General features: G+C 42.2%; 3 protein-coding genes across 7 annotated transcripts in view; 2 read left to right on the forward strand and 1 right to left on the reverse strand.

Moving 5' to 3' along the window:
- The window catches only part of LOC134743748 (fatty-acid amide hydrolase 2-A-like), a 37,508-nt gene extending 26,706 nt beyond the window's left edge, over positions 1–10,802 (forward strand). For all 3 annotated transcript variants that reach the window (XM_063677388.1, XM_063677387.1, XM_063677386.1), the window contains one exon: positions 6,829–10,802. In XM_063677388.1, the coding sequence (XP_063533458.1) occupies positions 6,829–6,921 (93 nt within the window). In that variant the 3' untranslated portion in view covers positions 6,922–10,802. The remainder of the gene's footprint in view (positions 1–6,828) is intronic.
- LOC134743759 (uncharacterized) lies at positions 3,198–5,979 on the reverse strand. Of its 3 annotated transcripts, XM_063677406.1 has the most exons (3): positions 4,212–5,979; positions 3,903–4,117; positions 3,198–3,785 (listed from the first exon to the last, which is right to left on the reverse strand). In XM_063677406.1, the coding sequence occupies exon 1, from the start codon at positions 5,606–5,608 to the stop codon at positions 4,355–4,357; it is 1,254 nt and encodes a 417-aa protein (XP_063533476.1). In that variant the 5' UTR covers positions 5,609–5,979; the 3' UTR covers positions 3,198–3,785; positions 3,903–4,117; positions 4,212–4,354. The 3 variants fall into 3 exon arrangements, with proteins under 3 accessions (XP_063533476.1, XP_063533474.1, XP_063533475.1); XM_063677404.1 differs by having other exon boundaries at positions 3,903–5,979; XM_063677405.1 differs by having other exon boundaries at positions 3,198–3,790; positions 3,903–5,979.
- Positions 10,803–13,232: 2,430 nt separating the features above from the next.
- Positions 13,233–17,247, forward strand: LOC134743697 (inner nuclear membrane protein Man1-like). Its single transcript, XM_063677301.1, has 2 exons — positions 13,233–13,360; positions 13,438–17,247. Exon 2 carries the CDS (start codon positions 13,446–13,448, stop codon positions 15,750–15,752), a length of 2,307 nt encoding a protein of 768 aa, XP_063533371.1. The 5' UTR covers positions 13,233–13,360; positions 13,438–13,445; the 3' UTR covers positions 15,753–17,247.
- The last annotated feature ends 214 nt before the right edge of the window (positions 17,248–17,461 follow it).

The raw sequence follows: 17,461 nt of genomic DNA on the forward strand, positions 1-17,461 counted from the left end.
GGGTTTTGTATGGGTTTTGCATAACGCTTAACTCAATATACCCTTTGCCCGAAAAAACCCTTTCATTTTGCTTTTAAAGTATTTATCTAAGCGGTAACCGGTAACCCATGATTAGTCGGTAGCCCAATACCCTTACAAAACCCTTATTATCCGCTCACCAGTACCGTGCATATTGCTTATAAATTATAATGGTTAGCCTTATAAAAGGTTTTCCTTTTAGCATATTGCTAATTTAAATCGTCTACCTTGTTTATAAAACACACATTACTTCGCATCCGATAGCGAGCGATCGTCTAATATATGCATAATGCCTCGGAATTGACAGTGTCCTTTTTACTAGAGATTGTAAAAGGTTTCATATGTATACTTGCCAATCAATACTGGCCTACAAAAGTTGTATTTGAAACTAATAAACAATAAGAGAAAGTTTCATAAAAAGCGTTGAATTATTAGTGTAGCCCTTATAAAGCAATTGCAAAGAGCTAGCTTTATTGTTTGGGAAGTTTTGCGGTAAGGGATAGTCAAATGAATGGGCTAGCAGTTTCTTTCACTGGGTTAGCCGTCTTATTGAAAGGCTTTTATCGAGGAAAGGGTTGTCCGGTCCTTGATCTATTTATCGTTCCGTCCTTCCATCTATCATTCCAACCAAATAAATAATTAGTTAGTTAGTTAGTTAGTTTTGCTGGGCATTTTCCGCAACTCGACATCCAATGTGCCTATTTTGCGTGAAACGAGGTAGCGCTACTCTAACCACCCCAGCTCCTCCACGAAGCCTAGCAAGGTCTTCAGGTTGCTAGTAGCTTCCTTTAGTGTGCATGGATTTCCTAGGTATTTGCTCCTATATACTTCTACCTGTTTACAGTCTAGGAGAATATGTTTTGTTGTTTCTTCTTCTGCCATGCACGCTCTGCACATGGGGCTGTCCGTTTTACCCATAATATGTAGGTGTTTGTTTAGTGTGTTATGTCCTGTTATTAATCCTACTATTTTGCGTAGTTGGCTTCTTGGTGTTTTCAGTAATATTTTGGTAAGTTTGTGGTTCAGTTCCGGTAGAATTTCTTTGGTTTGCCTGCATGTCTTCATTTCATTCCAGTACTTGTTGTGCAGTTGTCTGTGATGTTGTTCTAGCTGGTTGTGTATGTAGGATATTGGTAGAGGCATAATTGGCTCGGGTCCATATGCCGGTGTTTCTGAACCTTTCCTGGCCAGTTCATCCGCTGCATCGTTTCCTCTTGATCCACTATGCCCCTTTATCCATTGTACTCTTACTTTGTTGCCTTCTTTGCTCACTTCAGTGAGGCTCCGATGGCATTCAAGTATAAGCTCTGAGGTAAGTTTGTCGCTGCATAGCGCTTGTAGTACCGATTTACTGTCTGACAGTATTAGTATGGTTTCGTGTTTCACTTGTCGTCTTGTAATAGCATTGCAAGCTTCTATTATTCCTACACATTCAGCTTGGAATACCGTATTGTGTTCACCAAGGGGTTTTGTGATGTGAATGTTCAGGTCCTCTGAGAAGACACCACATCCTGTCCCTTCGTTTGTTTTTGAGCCATCTGTGAATATTCTTAGGTTTGTTTGGTTTAGTCCTTCTTTCGGATCTTCTGTTAAGGATATGGCGTAATCTTTCCAGAAGATCATAGTTTTTGGTATTTTGTCGATAGGCGCTTCCAGCATGGGCATTTTTGAGATCGTATTTTCATAGATCTTCTTGTGCGATGAGCTGAAAGATGTCCATAGGTTTAGATTCTTCAAACGAAGAGCTGTGGCAGCCGCTTCTTTCTGTATGTACATGTGTAGTGGCAGGAGTCCTAGCATTATTTCTAGAGCTGCAGTCGGAGTAGTTCTCATGCAGCCCGTTGCAGCCACACATGCTAGTCTTTGTGTTTTATTTAGTTTGTCTATTACTGTGGTTAGCTGGGTGCGGGGCCACCATACAACCGCGCCGTAGCTGATCATTGGCATTATTACCATTTTGTACAGCCATAGTATAATGTGAGGGGCAAGTCCCCATCTTTTGCCTACCATCCTCCGGCATTGCCAAAAGGCTACTGTTGCTTTGTTCAGTTTGTTGTCCAGGTGTTTGTTCCAGTTCAGTTTATCGTCCAGGATTATGCCTAGGTACTTTACATCCTTTGAAAGTGTCAGTTTTGTGCCAAAAAGTGTTGGCATTTCGTATGTACCCAGTTTTCGTTTATGGGTGAAGAGAATTGTGTCGGTCTTTTTTGGGTTTACCGATAGGTCATTCTCCTTGCACCATTTCTCTACTATCTTCAGTGCTGTCTGTGTGAGATCGCACAGTGTGTTTATTACTAGGCCGCTGATTAGTATTACTAAGTCATCTGCGTACCCTATGGTCATAAAATGTTTGTTGTTTAGTTTTGTTATCAAATCGTTTACAACCAGGTTCCAAAGCAATGGTGAGAGTACTCCTCCCTGGGGGCATCCTCTCATGACTAGTGCCTGGTGATTTTGATTTTCTGTTAGTCTTATTATTCTCTGTCTTAGCATGTTCATTATCCATTCGATTATGAGCGGGTTGGTTCCATGTCTATGTAATGCTTGTTGAATGCTGCTGAAATTGGTCTTGTCAAAGGCTCCCTCTATGTCGATGAAGGTGCCTAGACAGGAGTTTTTCCTCGCCAACGCATTCTCTATGTTGCTTACTACAGCGTGGAGAGCTGAGTCAGTTGATTTACCTTGACTGTAGGCGTGTTGGTTTGGATGAATTTCTATGTTTTTTAGAGCCGTGTCCTTCAGCTCTCTGTCACATAGTCTTTCTAGTGTTTTTAGCATGAAGGACGTAAGGCTGATTGGTCTGAAAGACTTAGGATCTGAATAATCGGTTTTTCCTGGTTTTGGTAGGAAAATCACTTTCACTTCCCTCCATTTCTGTGGTATATATCTAAAGGCTATACAGCTGCACAGTAGATTGGATAAATGTTTTATTAATGTATGTCCTCCCCACTTTAGTAGGGCTGGGTAGATTCCGTCCGTTCCCGGCGATTTAAAGTTATCGAAACTATTTACCGCCCAGGTCGTTTTGCTATGTTCTGTTATGCGTTCTGCTGTCTTCCATTCTCTTTCAGTTGGATTGTAGTTCATTGTATGTTGTTCTGGGTCTTGCTCATTTACTACCTTGCATCCTGGGAAGTGGGTCTCAACCAGTAGCCTTTCTGTCTCCGCTGGGCTGCTGGTGGTGCTATTATCCTGTCTCCTCAGGGTGCCCAGTAGTTGCCTTGGTTGGTCTGCAAGGATTTTCCTTGTTCTGTTTGCCTGTGTTACATTGGATATGTTGTCGCAGAAATTCCGCCATGTGGCTGATTTTCTGTATCTTAGCCTTTTCTTATAGTCTGTTTTAGCTGTTTTGTACTTATCCCAGTCCTCTTCAGCTCTTGTGTTCATTGCTCTGTTAAGTAACCTTCTCATTTTTGTTCTCATTCGGTCCAACTCCGGTCCCCACCAGCTGTTGTTGTTACTGCTTTTTCCTCTAGCTGATAAGGTCGATAGTGGACATGTGTTTTCGTAGCTATCGGTAATGTTTTTAATAAGTAAGTTTACCTGTTCCTCCAACTCCTTTGTATTGCTAGGTCTGTCTGTGTGTGTGTTATTGTCTAGTTTACCTTCCAGAAGTTCCTTGTACGCCGGTATGTCCGTGCGTCTCGGGTTTCTTCTAGTTGTGGTAGTGTGTGTGTCGGCTGTCAGGTCGTACCGAATCCATCTGTGGTCGGAGCAGGATAGCTCATCCGACACGTGCCAGTTGGATATGTGTTGAGCTGCCAGTCCTGTGCTTAGAGTAATGTCAATTATAGTATTGCATCTACGAGTGACAAAGGTTGGTTTGGATCCTGTGTTTAATATATCTAGGTTAGTTGACATAAGGTATTCAACAATATCGTTACCTCTTTTGTTGTTGGTTTCCATTCCCCATAGGTTGTGATGGCCGTTGCAGTCTGCAGATATGACCAGCTCGAGCCTTTCTCGTTCGCAGTAGCGTATGAGGTTGTTCATCTCCACTGGAGGTGGTTCGTCCTCCGCCGCCATGTAGGTGGACGCCAGGACTATCTCCGGTAGACTTGAGTTTTGTGTTCTGAGGAGTTTTATGGCACACACGTCTCTGGAACAGAATTGAGTTAGTGGTTGTGCCATTATGTTACGGGATATGTATATACAGGATCTTGGTTTGTAATGTGTATTATAAACTAAATTACCTCCGGTGTTACAAAGGCCGTTTATGCGTGTGTTCCTGATCCACGGCTCTTGAATCAGGGCTATGGATGTTGGGTTAACCTCCAGCCATCTTCGAAGTTGAGCCGTTGCAGATTCGCTGTGCTGGAGGTTAACCTGAAGGACCTTACAGTGGGAAGGCGCCATCGGGGGGTGTCCCTTCCGCCCTTCCCTTTAGGTCCAGGAGACTGATCCCCTTCGGTAGTCCATCCTCATCCTCCGAGTCCAGCAAAATGCCTTCCTCTATGTCTGAGGTGTGTTCGTTTGCGACATCGGTGTCCATGGCAGAGGGGGTATTCTTTGGTGATGATGTTGCGTTTTCTGCGGGTTTGTCCTCCCCTCCGTCTGTGTTCGCCTCTGTTGCGTTCTTCTCTGGTGGGGAATCTCTGAAGCGTCCTCCGCTGTGTTGGAAACGAATGTAGACTGTCCCACATAGGTAGTTCAGTCTCCTTCCCTTTTCCATCACTGTAGGGACAACGTCTTCAGGTATTCCCACCAGGAGTAGGGTACAGGCCCTTTTCTTAAGGGGGATCGCCTGGTGTAGTGTCCACTTCCTCACCATGGCCCACGGGTTCTGGAAGTTGAGGACCCTTCCTACCTTGGTGAGGTTGTCTTCCAGGGACGGGATCAGAATACCGCACCTTGTGTTCCGGACCATCTCGTCCTCCCTCTTCCCAACGAGACGGTCTCCGTTCTGAAGGGTGGCCGACTCCAACCATTTCATCAGCCACGCCTTGGTGTTCGCGTCCTGGCACCACAGCTTCAGGTACCCATCCACTAAACTGGGTCTACCTGAGAACGCTGGGGCCTCCGCTACGGTGTCCAGATCGGTTTCTATGGCTGCCTGGAAGATGGCATCCCCGATCTTCTTCTCCACATCTGCTGCGTCTTGCTGCGTCAGTCTGCCCGTGCGATCGTTGGTGATCGCCACCGTCAGGTCTGTCGCTGCTGCCGCCGCATAGGAGGAGGGTGGTTCTTTGTTGCCCGAGGCGTCCGTCCGCTGTTTTTTGTGGTCGCCTCTTGGGGATATGGTTTCGTCCAGGCGTGCCCTCTTGGCTTTCCCTTCTGGTTTGTTCTTAGCCTGGGTTTGTTCCGCAGGGGTCGTCGCTCCTTCGGCCCGTCCTTCCGGGGCGTCAACCTCCTGTTTGTCTCCAGAGGGGCGGCTTTCTGCTTCTCTTCGCTTTTGGAGCCGCTGCCTCTTCCTCTGCGAAAGTTTTTTCCGCATAGGTGCGTCTTCTTCGGTCTGGGCAGGCTTCCCTCTTGGTTTGCACCTGATCTCCCAGCCGGGATCTATGACCTGCTTTGAGGGTTCAACAGATGTCGTCCCACTCTCCGCCGCCATCGTTTTTTCCGTCGAGGGTCCAGCTGTTGAAAGTTCCATCGTCTCTGGCTTAGTCACCTGGGCCGGGGTTCCGATAGGTACCCCGGCTTTCAGTGGCCTCTCCAGCTTCGATGGCTCCTTCTCGGCCTTCCCACTCTCTGTTAGTTTCGCCCCCCTTAGTGCTTCAGCATTTGCCGTCTCATCTAAGGAGGTCGTTCGTTTTGTTTGTTTTTTTTTAAAGATTTTATTTTGTTGCTCTCCATATAGTTCCCACGAGTAGCTAGGGATATAAGGGTCAGTACTACGCAGAGCCCCGCTTGCGTAGACAAGGCTATATACAACGGGTTTCGCCCGGTACCCGAGGCCTATCGTTCGCGGCTGAGCGCCCTCTCAGCCATGCATCCATCGGCACGATGAGTTACACCTTGGATTAGGGTTTTTAAGTCGAGGTTGTCTCCTCCAGGAAGGGGTTAAAGGGGGGTTAGGGGAAGTGTAAGGAGAAGTGACACGGGAAATTTTGACAGGAGATGACAGGAAATGACTTTTTGGAGCATGGGATTTAAAGCCTGGTTCACACCTGTCCTCCGCGCCGCGCCGCGCCGCGCCGCGGCGCACACCGGCCCCACACACCCAAACGCGATCGCGCCCACATCTGTCCGACGCAGCGTGCATCAGACAAATGCGAACGCAACCACACCAAATGCACGAGACCGATACGCGCCACGACACAACACAACACGACACGTCAGACAAATGTGAACCCGGCTTAAGACAGGAAATCTAGGGTAAAGCGGGATTTACATTACGAGACCAGCGGCGCGAAACCAATGCCGCGGCAGGAGTTCCACCAACAATCCCACGCGCAGCCCAAACACCCTTCGCAATGCATGCATTAATTACGAAATGCATGCATTATGAAGGAATCAAAATCACACGTGCAACCGTTGGCAAAAACCACCGCCACTACACTAATCCCACGCCACCAATCCCGCAATGCAAATCCCGCTTCAGGAAAAAGGAACACCTGGCGGGTGGGGATGCCACATCTCTTGGCGTGGCCCACACCAGGCGAGGCCCTCATACTCTGCTACTAGTGGTCCGGGGTATGTTGGTAAACATAGCGACGCCCGTACGACCACTAGCATTGCCCGGGGGGGACGACTGGGACGTGTATGATGGACTTGAGGAGTTGGCCAATAGCCCAGCGTCGCATACCTGGGCGTACCTACTCCCCCTCCCCCCCAAAATAAATAATTAAATATACGCTGTAAATGTTTTAGGTGATAGCGGGGCCGAATCAAGACCGCTTGTGCATAGCGGTTGCACAACAACTGGAGGTCGGCTTCGGGGGGTGGAGGCATCCCGGACACTAGGCCACGGTTACAGGCCAAGCGACTACAGGGTCTCTATTGTTTCCCATATAGTTTGAAGTCATAATGTATTGTTTGTCCACATTTTCGTTAGTCATAATTTGGCTTTTCTCAGAAACTCGTAACTTTTCAGGATTGCCATAAAACAAACCTAACCTAACCTATCTATAGGATAATCTTAGGACAATCCTGAAGAGTTAACGATTTCAGAATTATGACTAATGATAATATGACAATCATTAATTATGACTGAATAATTATGTCAAACAAAGGGACCCCGCGACGACAACTACGACTAAATAAAGGAATAACTACAAGATACATCATTATTATTATTATTATTATAGTTCATTAGTTAAACCAATTTGTGAGGAGAAAAATTCAAATGTTGCATGAGAGAATTTCCACGGCTACATTTTCAAATTTGGCGCCTTTCTACTGACAAAAATAGTTTGCCAGCAAATCTAATCTAGCATTTACCACGTGATAAGCCTAAATTTATTATTAGGAAATAAAACGTAGCTAAAGCCCCTCTTACATGTAGTAATGTTTTACAAAAGACGCATATAAATTAGCATTGACAACTATTTATGTTTCATCTTCATGAATGGGGTTGGCAACTGTCAACAGTTTGCACAGATGGCGCCATCATAGCTTGCCCCCATTTCTGAGATTTGGCTTAAAGGGCTGTCATCCAGGGCATAAAATTCCATTAAAAAACGTAAAAAATGACACAATTCTAGGGATTGTCAGGGCAAGCTAAGCTGGCGCCATCTGCTAAACACTTCGACCGTCCAACCCTATTGGACAAGATTAATCACTCTTCTTACCTAAGAAAAAAGAGTTCGCAATTTCATTTTTTAGGGTTCCGTACCCAAAGGGTAAAAACGGGACCCTATTACTAAGACTCCGCTGTCCGTCTGTCTGTCTGTCACCAGGCTGTATCTCATGAACCGTGATAGCTAGACAGTTGAAATTTTTCACAGATGATGTATTTCTGTTGCCGCTATAACAACAAATACTAAACAGTACGGAACCCTCGGTGCGCGAGTCCGACTCGCACTTGGCCGGTTTATTATTTATTTACTTGTAGAAGAAGGGCTTTAGTTCAGTTTTTTATACAGGATGGCTAAAAAATAAGTGCATTCCCGTTGCCAGGGAGGTTTTGGGATTATGCTGAGCAACTTTTACTATGGGACCAACCCCGAAATCGCAAAAAAAATTTGGCTGTTTCGCACATTGGAGGGTAATTTTTTTTTTACGATTTCGTGGTTTGGGCCCATAGTAAAAGTTGCTCAGTATAATCCAGGGACCGGCCCGCTATCCCTTATCGGGGTTTTATAAGGGTATTGCATAAGGCTTAACTCACCATACCCTTTGCCAGACGAAACCCTTTGTTTTGGTTTTAAAAACCCTTATATAAAGCTACCACATTTGAGTGATCGGTAGCCCAAATACCCTTACAAAACCCTTATCATCCGCTCACCAACACCTTGCATATTGCTTATAAGGGTTAGCCTTATAAAGGGCTTCCCTTTTAGCATATAAGCGTGCTAATTTAAGTCGTCTACCTTGTTCATAAAGTACACATTACTTCGAATCCGAGCGATCGTCGGCGGCGACGGCGGCGTTCTTTGACTAGGCACGTATCTTCTTTCCTTTTCATACACTACCGTAGATATATACTAATCCTGTCTCTTTCACGCAAAGGGAAACCTTTATAAAAAGCGCTTAAAGATAAGGGTAACCCTTATTAAGGGCTAGCCTTATTTTTGGTTAGCATTTCGGTAAGGGTTAGTCAAAGGTAAGGGTATGAATGGGCTTGCAGTTCAAAAGGGAAAGTCTTTCAATGTGTTAGCCGTGTTTAAGTGTTGCCCATTGAAAGGGTTTTATCGCGGAAAGGGTTGTCCGGTCCCTGGTATAATCCCAAAACCTCCCTAGCAACGGGAATGCACTTATTTTTAGCCACCCTGTATATACGCCTTTTGACATAATATATTAGGCGGCATAAAATGTTCTGTTAAAAAAAAATTTATGTAACTTATGTCGATATTGTCAGATAGTTGTTATGAGTTTCAAGAGCAATTAAAAACGGGTCACTTGTCGTGGGAGTTGCCATAGTGTCCCGTTTTTATGTTCTTGTGTGTACTATTATTATGCATATTTATTATTCAGTAGGTGGTTGTTAATTTTATGTTGTGATAATAGTGGCTGGTCTTTTAGAACTTTGATCATTTGTCATAATGGTGAAAAAACCGGCCAAGTGCGAGTCGGACTGACGCACGAAGGGTTCCGTACCATTACGCAAAAAACGCCAAAAAATCACGTTTGTTCTATGGGAGCCCCAATATTTATTTTATTCTGTTTTTAGTATTTGTTGTTATCGCGGCAACAGAAATACATCTGTGAAAAATGAGCATAAAGATTGTTGATGGTTTCTAAAGCCTGACCAGGAATATATGATCACGCGCCATGTTGCGGAATTTAGGAACAATTTTTTTCATACTAAGTATACTGAACTGTCACCCTATACATGAGAATGAACAGCGCCCTCTTGACAATGATCATATATTACTAATATTACTGGTCAGGCTTTAAGTTGTATGAGAAAAATGAGATAGCAATATCACTTGCTCCCTATAACGCATAAATGGGTCCCTTGGACTGGCCTACACTGGGCCATGGTGTACAGGAGCCTTAACACGGCCTTGATACCATCGTTTCTATACTTTCTATGTGTTGCCATATATAGCCGTCAAACAACTTTTTCAGTAGAAAAACGCGCGAAATTCAAATTTTCTATAGGATGATTACCCTTCGCGCCTACATTTTTTAAATTTGCCGCTTTTTTCTACTGTCAGAAATGGCTTGACAAAATATAATTAATAATTTATCTTACTTTGATTATAAATATGTATTAGGTACCTCAATGCTACAAAGTTAGCTATGCCTACTGTTTTTCAAAATTAGAAAGAGTAATTTTATGTTTGCGCCAATGTAAATTTGGGTTATTAGTAATGAGTTAAGTTACTTTTAATTTCATGGGTCTTCTCATACTTAAATATTTTCACGAAAAAATCCTGATTCGTCAAATGTTTTTTCTACTCTTTCTTATTTGCAATACTACTTTAGCTATGTATAATTGTTAGTTAGACCAATAAAATTGGTGTTATGTATAGTTAAGCATACTAGGTCGAGGGAAAATGGACCTTGTAACTATGGTAATAAAACTTTTCTTACGCAAAGTAGGATTATGAATTAAGAAACTAATGACGCAATTTTTTTACGTTTATGCCTACTTGAATGTTTACACAATGTTATACCTAAGCAAAATTATTTATTTATTTTTCTGTTTTATGGATTTATACTTCTAAGAAATATCAGTACAATTTTATGTGATTTTATCTATTATATAAGTAATAATAAAATTATCGATTGTGTTAACGTTCAAGTATTCCAACTGTTGATAAAGGACGCTACACACTGGCGGATCACTTTACTCCAATTATTTTATTTCTTACAAGTCAACTAGTTTAGTGATCTAATTAAATTGTATTACCTATTGATGTTATAAATAATATGACACCATATCCCGCCAGTGTATCTTGTCTTTTATATGCAATTTAAGATATCAAATTCAATTTAAGATGTAAGTATACTGTAATGGTCATTTAAATTTATTGAAATATCTTGTGTATATTTTCTTTTATACCTACCCTGTACGGTTTACTTTTTTGACTAAATGTGCTGTGACGAAAATATACTGATGTGTGAAGGTTTTGGAAAATATTTCATCTACACGTTGACATTGTGTAGCTGTAGACCTTATTTTTTGTATACACTCTCTTTAAAATGTAATTTTGCTATACTGAATAAATATATATATGAATTATTGTTGTTTTTACTTTCCTGTTGCAAGTTCCTGGAAATTTCCGGAGAATATTCTCGGAAACTTTTTCTGAAGTGTTCTCCAGACATCATTCAGATAAAAAATATTATCATTATTAGGTTTCAGGCAGCTAAATAAAACACATTCAGTTTTCATGCAATGTATATAGGTATATTATACATATTTATTGTAGATAATAAATAATAAACAAGTACTTTGCAGTATATACTACCACCACCACCACCACCGCTAAACCCTTTTTGTATCAAACGCAATGAATCCAAGATGAATCCTTTTGTTTAATCGCTAAGTGTAGGAGATAAGACAAATACCATGGAAGCTTAAAATCAAATATTAGGCACCATTCATTGCCATATAAAAATAATATTAGTTGATAAAAGACCAGGAGTAAAACAACCCAATTTTCCCAAACAAGTTATTTGAGGCAAAAGGTGTAAACTGAACAAAAGTAAATATATGTTTCCATAAAAAATTGTTCATTATTTATTTATGCTAATATTAGCGACCCGCCCCGCTTCGCTCGGGGAGTAAAGCGTATAAGTATATTAAACAACAACATCAACAACACAGTTTGCTTAAATTTTTCGCGCGTTTTATTTTAGTTAGGTTAATTCCCACTCCTAGGATATTAATTTAAATTGTATGGTGTAAAGACCCATTATAATCTGTATGGAATGCTGAGTTAAGTTTAACTAACGTATTTAATTAGATAATGATTTATACTGTATCCGTGTACAAATAGCTTTAAATTGCAAATGTCACATTATATGTGGTCTTTTTTTAGAAGTGAATGATGGGTGTTTTGTAATAGCACTAACATTATTTCTATTAGCTATGTAAGTTACTAACACATATGGGTGTATTAGGCCTGAAATAAATGACAATTTAATTTAATAGTAAGTTATCGGTATTGTAAGTTATGGGTATAAGGTATGGGGTAGACAGATATACCTTATACTATCGCAGATTTTTTTGGAGACCAATAAAAGATATACAATTCCACCATACATTGTGTTGATATCTCAAACGGATTGGGCAGCGTTTTCGATTAAAACTCCTAGCCACCGTGATTTTTTACGACGTCATTAACAATTATCGTCATATTTCAACCAATTTACACAAAACCTTAAGTCCCCGGCAAGCTCGGCTGAATCTCACCTTCCCATACAAACGGAGTTTCGTTTCCATTTTAAAACTACGTGTTGGATTGTAATGAATCTTTGCATGAGTATACAATGACATGAGGTATATCTCGGTCTGTAATTAGTTTATATTATTATAGCTATATAGCTCCAGTTTATAAAACAACAAGTTTTGTATGAAAAACTTAAATTCGCTGTATTTTTTAACTTTGGTATCTGCAGCTACATAAACTATAAGACATAGATATCCTATCATCATATCAGCCCTTTATCGCCCACTGCTGAGCATAGGCCTATAGTAAGTACAAAGTTGCAGAGCAAACTAGCTGCTCGTTTTAAAATGAGAGCGTAACTACGTTTGTATGGAGAACCGAGCTTGCTGGGGATACTTAATAAATTATACACCTAAACCTTCCCCAAAGGGTTCGCTAACCAGCGAACTAGGCTCCACACTTGTGTTCGCGGCTTCGCGCCGCGATTCGCGCATGAGTGTGGAGGGCCCTCAAGAATCACTCTATTATGGGTGAAAACCGCGTGAACATCCGTTCAAGTTTTTGAGTTTATCGCCAACATACAGACATAAAGGCAGACGCGGCGGGGGGTGGGCGGGGGACTTTGTTTTATATATAAAGGGCCCTTCACACTCATGCGCGAATCACGGCGCGAAGCCGCGAATGCGAATGTGGAGTCCATTTCGCTGAATAGCGAACTAGACTCCACACTCGCGTTCGCGGCTTCGCGCCGTGATTCGCGCATGAGTGTAGAGGGCCCTTAAGGAGTAGGAAGAGAACGTTCTCGAAAAATTTAGAAAATTGGTATCAATAAAATACAGCCAAGATATAGTTGGTCAAGCAAATGTTGTCAGTAGAAAAAGGCGCGAAATTAAAATTTTCTATGGAAAGATAATCCTTCGCGCCTACATTTTTTAAAATTTGCCGCCTTCTACTGACACTTGAAATCGTACCATAAACTTATCAAATAAAATGCTGTAAGAAATCAAGGTGGCTAACATTACAATGTATATATTGTTTATTGTGTGTTTTTTATTTGACATATCAGTAACAGTATAATGCACTAAAATAAATATTTTAGCCATTTCCTCTAATCTAATTATTCTATTTTTATGAGTAAATATCCCAGTGATTCATTTCTGTATAATTTATTGTGTGTAAACCAAGTGTAAACGAAAACGAGACGATAAGTCTCTGTATCCTGTATGATTTCTTATCTTCGTTTTCTAATCTGTGTCATGCCAATCAAAAACAAAAATATCTTGTCAAAACTGGCAACACTTGATTTAACGACGTTCTTTCGAGTGCGTGCGACATGACGCGCCGGTGAATTTTTACATAAATTGACGTAATTTTTATTCACATATACCACAAATAAGGTGAAAAACATTTTTCTGACGATATTTACAAGTGCGTTTACAAGTGAATGTGTACATAACCTGCAATTTACTTGCAGATTTCACAATGGCCGATCAAGTGGATTCAATGTCAGATGCGGAGCTCCGGACAAAACTCGCGGAGCATGGGTTTCCTGTTATGCCAATAACGGCGTCAACAAGGAAGTTGCTGGTTAAGAAGTTGAAACTAGTGCTCGATAACAAGTCCAAGCCTCGCGCGGGCGGTGACAACAAAGCCGAGAGCAGACGCTCACTCGCGCGATATTCGAGCGGAGAAGAGTCTGATTTGGACACCAACAATGCTCGCGAGAAACGTGCCGGCCGCCGCGCTACGACCGGCGGCGCCATGCTGCCGCCCGCCAGCAGCAAGACGCGGCGAGCGACGCCTAAGAAGGATTCGCCGGTCAAGCAAGATTCCGACAAAGGTTCCGAGTCTGATGAGGAGAAATCGCCCGTACGTACTCATGAAGAGGTAAAGACGGTGACGACGCGGCGTGTGACGCGCACGTACGCGTCCAAGGACGACGACTACGAGACCGGCTCCGACAGCGACGTTGACGCGGACCGCAAGACCGCTTCGCCCTTCCGAAGCCACTCGCGCTCTAGTGATCATATCTCTAGTACCCTGCCCACTAACGACGCTCCTAGCAGTCCGCCCAAATCATCACTGTTTTCTCGGACAAGTCTACCAAGCTACTCATCCTCACTCTCATCAGACCACTTAAATTCAATCCGGTCTCGGCTAGGCCTGACATCCACACTAGGCGACCGCCCGTCCGTAAGCAACTACACTTCCAATTACACTACAAGTACTTACCAGCCCTCAACTTCTACAATAGATGAGGTAGAATCTCCATATTTAAGTAATTTCACAAAACGCCTGTCTGCCTTAAAAGCGGAACCTTCGAAACCCACATTTCATGAGCGCGATATCAACAATGGAAGCAGCACACTTTTGCCTCGCAGGTCCTACATATCGGGAGTGGCAAGACCTGATGTGGTAGACTACAAGTCTGCCAATGACAAAAAATTCTTGAAAAACAACCTTGTGTCCCTCGCTCTGGTGGTTCTAGTAGTTGTTTTTTTTTTTTGCTTATTTTTCATGTATATAGTTAAGAGAAATGATATCACATCAGTGGTCGATGATCAGAGCAGTGTCCTGCCCATTTGTCAATTGAATATCCCAGGAAACCGGCCAGGCATAAACTGTGTACCTCGGGAACAAATCAGTTATGCTAAAGACTTGTTGAAAGTCATACATCCAGAATTAACTAAGAGAGTTGCTGATTTTAAATGTGGGAAGCCGGGTGTCCTCCCTTACTTAACAGAAAGAGAAGTCCTAGATATAGCTGCTACAAAAGCTGACACCTCTGACATCAGTCAGTGCCGCATGGATCTAAATAATCTAGAGGTATTGCTTGTTAACAACCCTCACTGGGGTCTCAGTGTAGTGCAGCTTAAAAATTTGTATTCAAAAGATGCTGAGTTCACTCCGATAACATCCGCTGATACAGTGGTGCAACAGCGCAGCAAGGGAAGTGTAGCTCTAACCATAGCTGACCCATCCACACCCCTCTCTTGTCTCTTCATCAACACCCTGTACTCCACTGGATCATCTCTTGTAGTTATTGGACTACTCACATTACTGGCTCTGGGTTCCCAAAGGGGCTACAAATACTATGTTGCATATCGCAAAAGAAAGAGTGACGAGATCTACTCAATGGTGGAGCAAATCATAGACGTGATATCTCAGGAGACTGAAGACAGTGGAGAACCATACATATCCGTGGACCATGTGAGAGATACTCTCATTCCACCCCAAAATAGAGAAAAAATGGCGTCAGTCTGGGATGCTGCTGTGAAATTTATTCAGAGGAATGAGAGCCGCGTGCGAATGGAGGTTCAATCTGTTGATGGGGAAGACTGCAGAGTCTGGCGCTGGTGTTCCGCTCACAGCAGCCCAAAACGCAGCGCGGCCTGGCAGGGACAGGCATTCGAGACCCAGGAAGGCTCTGTAAACAACTTGACTGTATCACCTACACCTTGCCTAAAGATCCGTCATATGTTTGACAAAAATGATACAAATGATAATTTGAGGATGGTGGTGCAGGATGCGATTCTGGAGAAGTGTGGTGAGCGCTGCAATGTTTTGCATATTGATGTCGACCGGGCTTCATGCTGTGTCTATGTTAAGTGTGCGAGCACGAGCGACGCGGCAGTGGTGTATCGCTCGTTGCACGGCTGGTGGTACGAGGGCCGTCTCATCACAGTTAAGTACCTGCGCCTGGAGCGATACATGCAACGCTTCCCAAACTCTCCCTCCGTTGGGCCCTACCTGAAAATGTCCCGACCACGCCGCACCTGGGATGAGTAACTAGAAGCCATAACTGACCATTTTAGAACAACTTTGCGGCTTCGACATAGAGTACTTTAGGTGTTCTCATGCGGCATGATTATTTATAACAACTTGATTGTATCACGGCAGATTTTTCCCACTTCACCTAAGCCAATATTCAAACTCTGAAGATGGAAGAATCGGCCTAAAACTAATCTATTAAAGTTTGTGTTAGTTGTACTCATGTTTAGTGCATGTAAACTTACTTACAAATTGTATCTTAAGCTATTTGTTATTGCAAGGATTGATTCTCAGATGCCTTTGTAATTTATTTGCTGATGAAGTATAATTTTGGACGCGGGAATCGATTCTTTCTCTTTCATTTTATTTATAATAAGCAATCGCATAATATAAGCTCTATGTAGTTTACTGGACATTGTTATTAGTCGGGTCCCCACAGAATGGGCCGCCTCGCGAGGAAATTGCCGCGCGTAGCAGCTCGGTCGGTGGAGACGTGCCTCGGCCGCATTGCCCCGGGCGAGGCACGTCTCCACTGACCGAGCTGCTCATTCTGTGTGGACCTGCCTATTGGTTAATTTGCTAATTCATTTTGGTTCTTTTGTTGATAATTTTATTATTTTTTAATTACTTACCTGACATTGGATCGATAAAAGAATCAAAATCTTCATTACATTATTGATCCTCATAATAATATATTGTAATAGAATTATCACTTTCGATTAAATTACGCGATGTTATGTATTTCGAAAGCTGTCAATTAAAACAGATAACATATCAGTCATTTCGGGCATTTAAGTTTGTTGAGCCGAGCTGGCTAAAAATTGTTTGGTCCTGATCTGAGTATTTACTAGGTGCTGGTTGGAACACTATGCCTTATCTAGCTTTCCTATCGCTTCATGTTTCTTTTCATATAAGTTTAAGCATTGGCGTAGTTATGTTAGTTAGGGTGTAGATTTTATTATGTATTAAGATTAAGTATAGTTGGTCCCTAATATTATTACACTTGTTTAGGGTATTACCATCCCATCCATTTATTCTATCCTCCTGACGACCCGCATCCTACACATAGTACATAGGCCCCATTTAACTTTTGACTTTTTGTCAGTTTGACAAAGTTCAATTTTAGGTGGCAAATTTTGAAACTGTCGTCGGGAGGCTATATAAGTACGCCAATGAGTAGTTAAGTAATAAAATTATATGTCGCTCATTCTAGCTTATGTCTGTAAATAAACGGCATCACAAGTCTCTTTCGACACGATGGGCGCAAGTCTGACTTGTTTTATTACTGAATTTACTGTTTTGGAATAAAATTGTTACAAAAATAATTGTAAGTAGGATAAGTTTAGTATTCAGATTCAATTTTCATTATTTTCAGTTCAGTCACAGCACAGCGTAATATGTGTTACATTAATAATAAGTTTGACATTTTTATTTGGATACTAATTGCTGTTTTAATTTGTAGCGTTATTTTATGGATTGATTTTTATTTTTTAATAAATAATATAAGTACGAAGACTTGTTTTCTTTTAAAAGCTTTTGTGACCGAAAGCTCCCATCTGTTTAACAGCGGTTCCTAACCTGGGGGTAATTACCCCCGCGGGGGTAAAACTGGCATTTTACGGGGGTAAAACTGGTATTTCTAGTAAACAATCTACGTGGAACGTATTAAGCGAGGTTTAGACCAGCAAGAACTTGCATGCAATTTTCATTACATTGCGGTATCTGAT

This window comes from Cydia strobilella, chromosome 8 (genome assembly GCF_947568885.1).
Source record: "Cydia strobilella chromosome 8, ilCydStro3.1, whole genome shotgun sequence".
NCBI classification, from domain to species: Eukaryota; Metazoa; Arthropoda; class Insecta; order Lepidoptera; family Tortricidae; genus Cydia; species Cydia strobilella.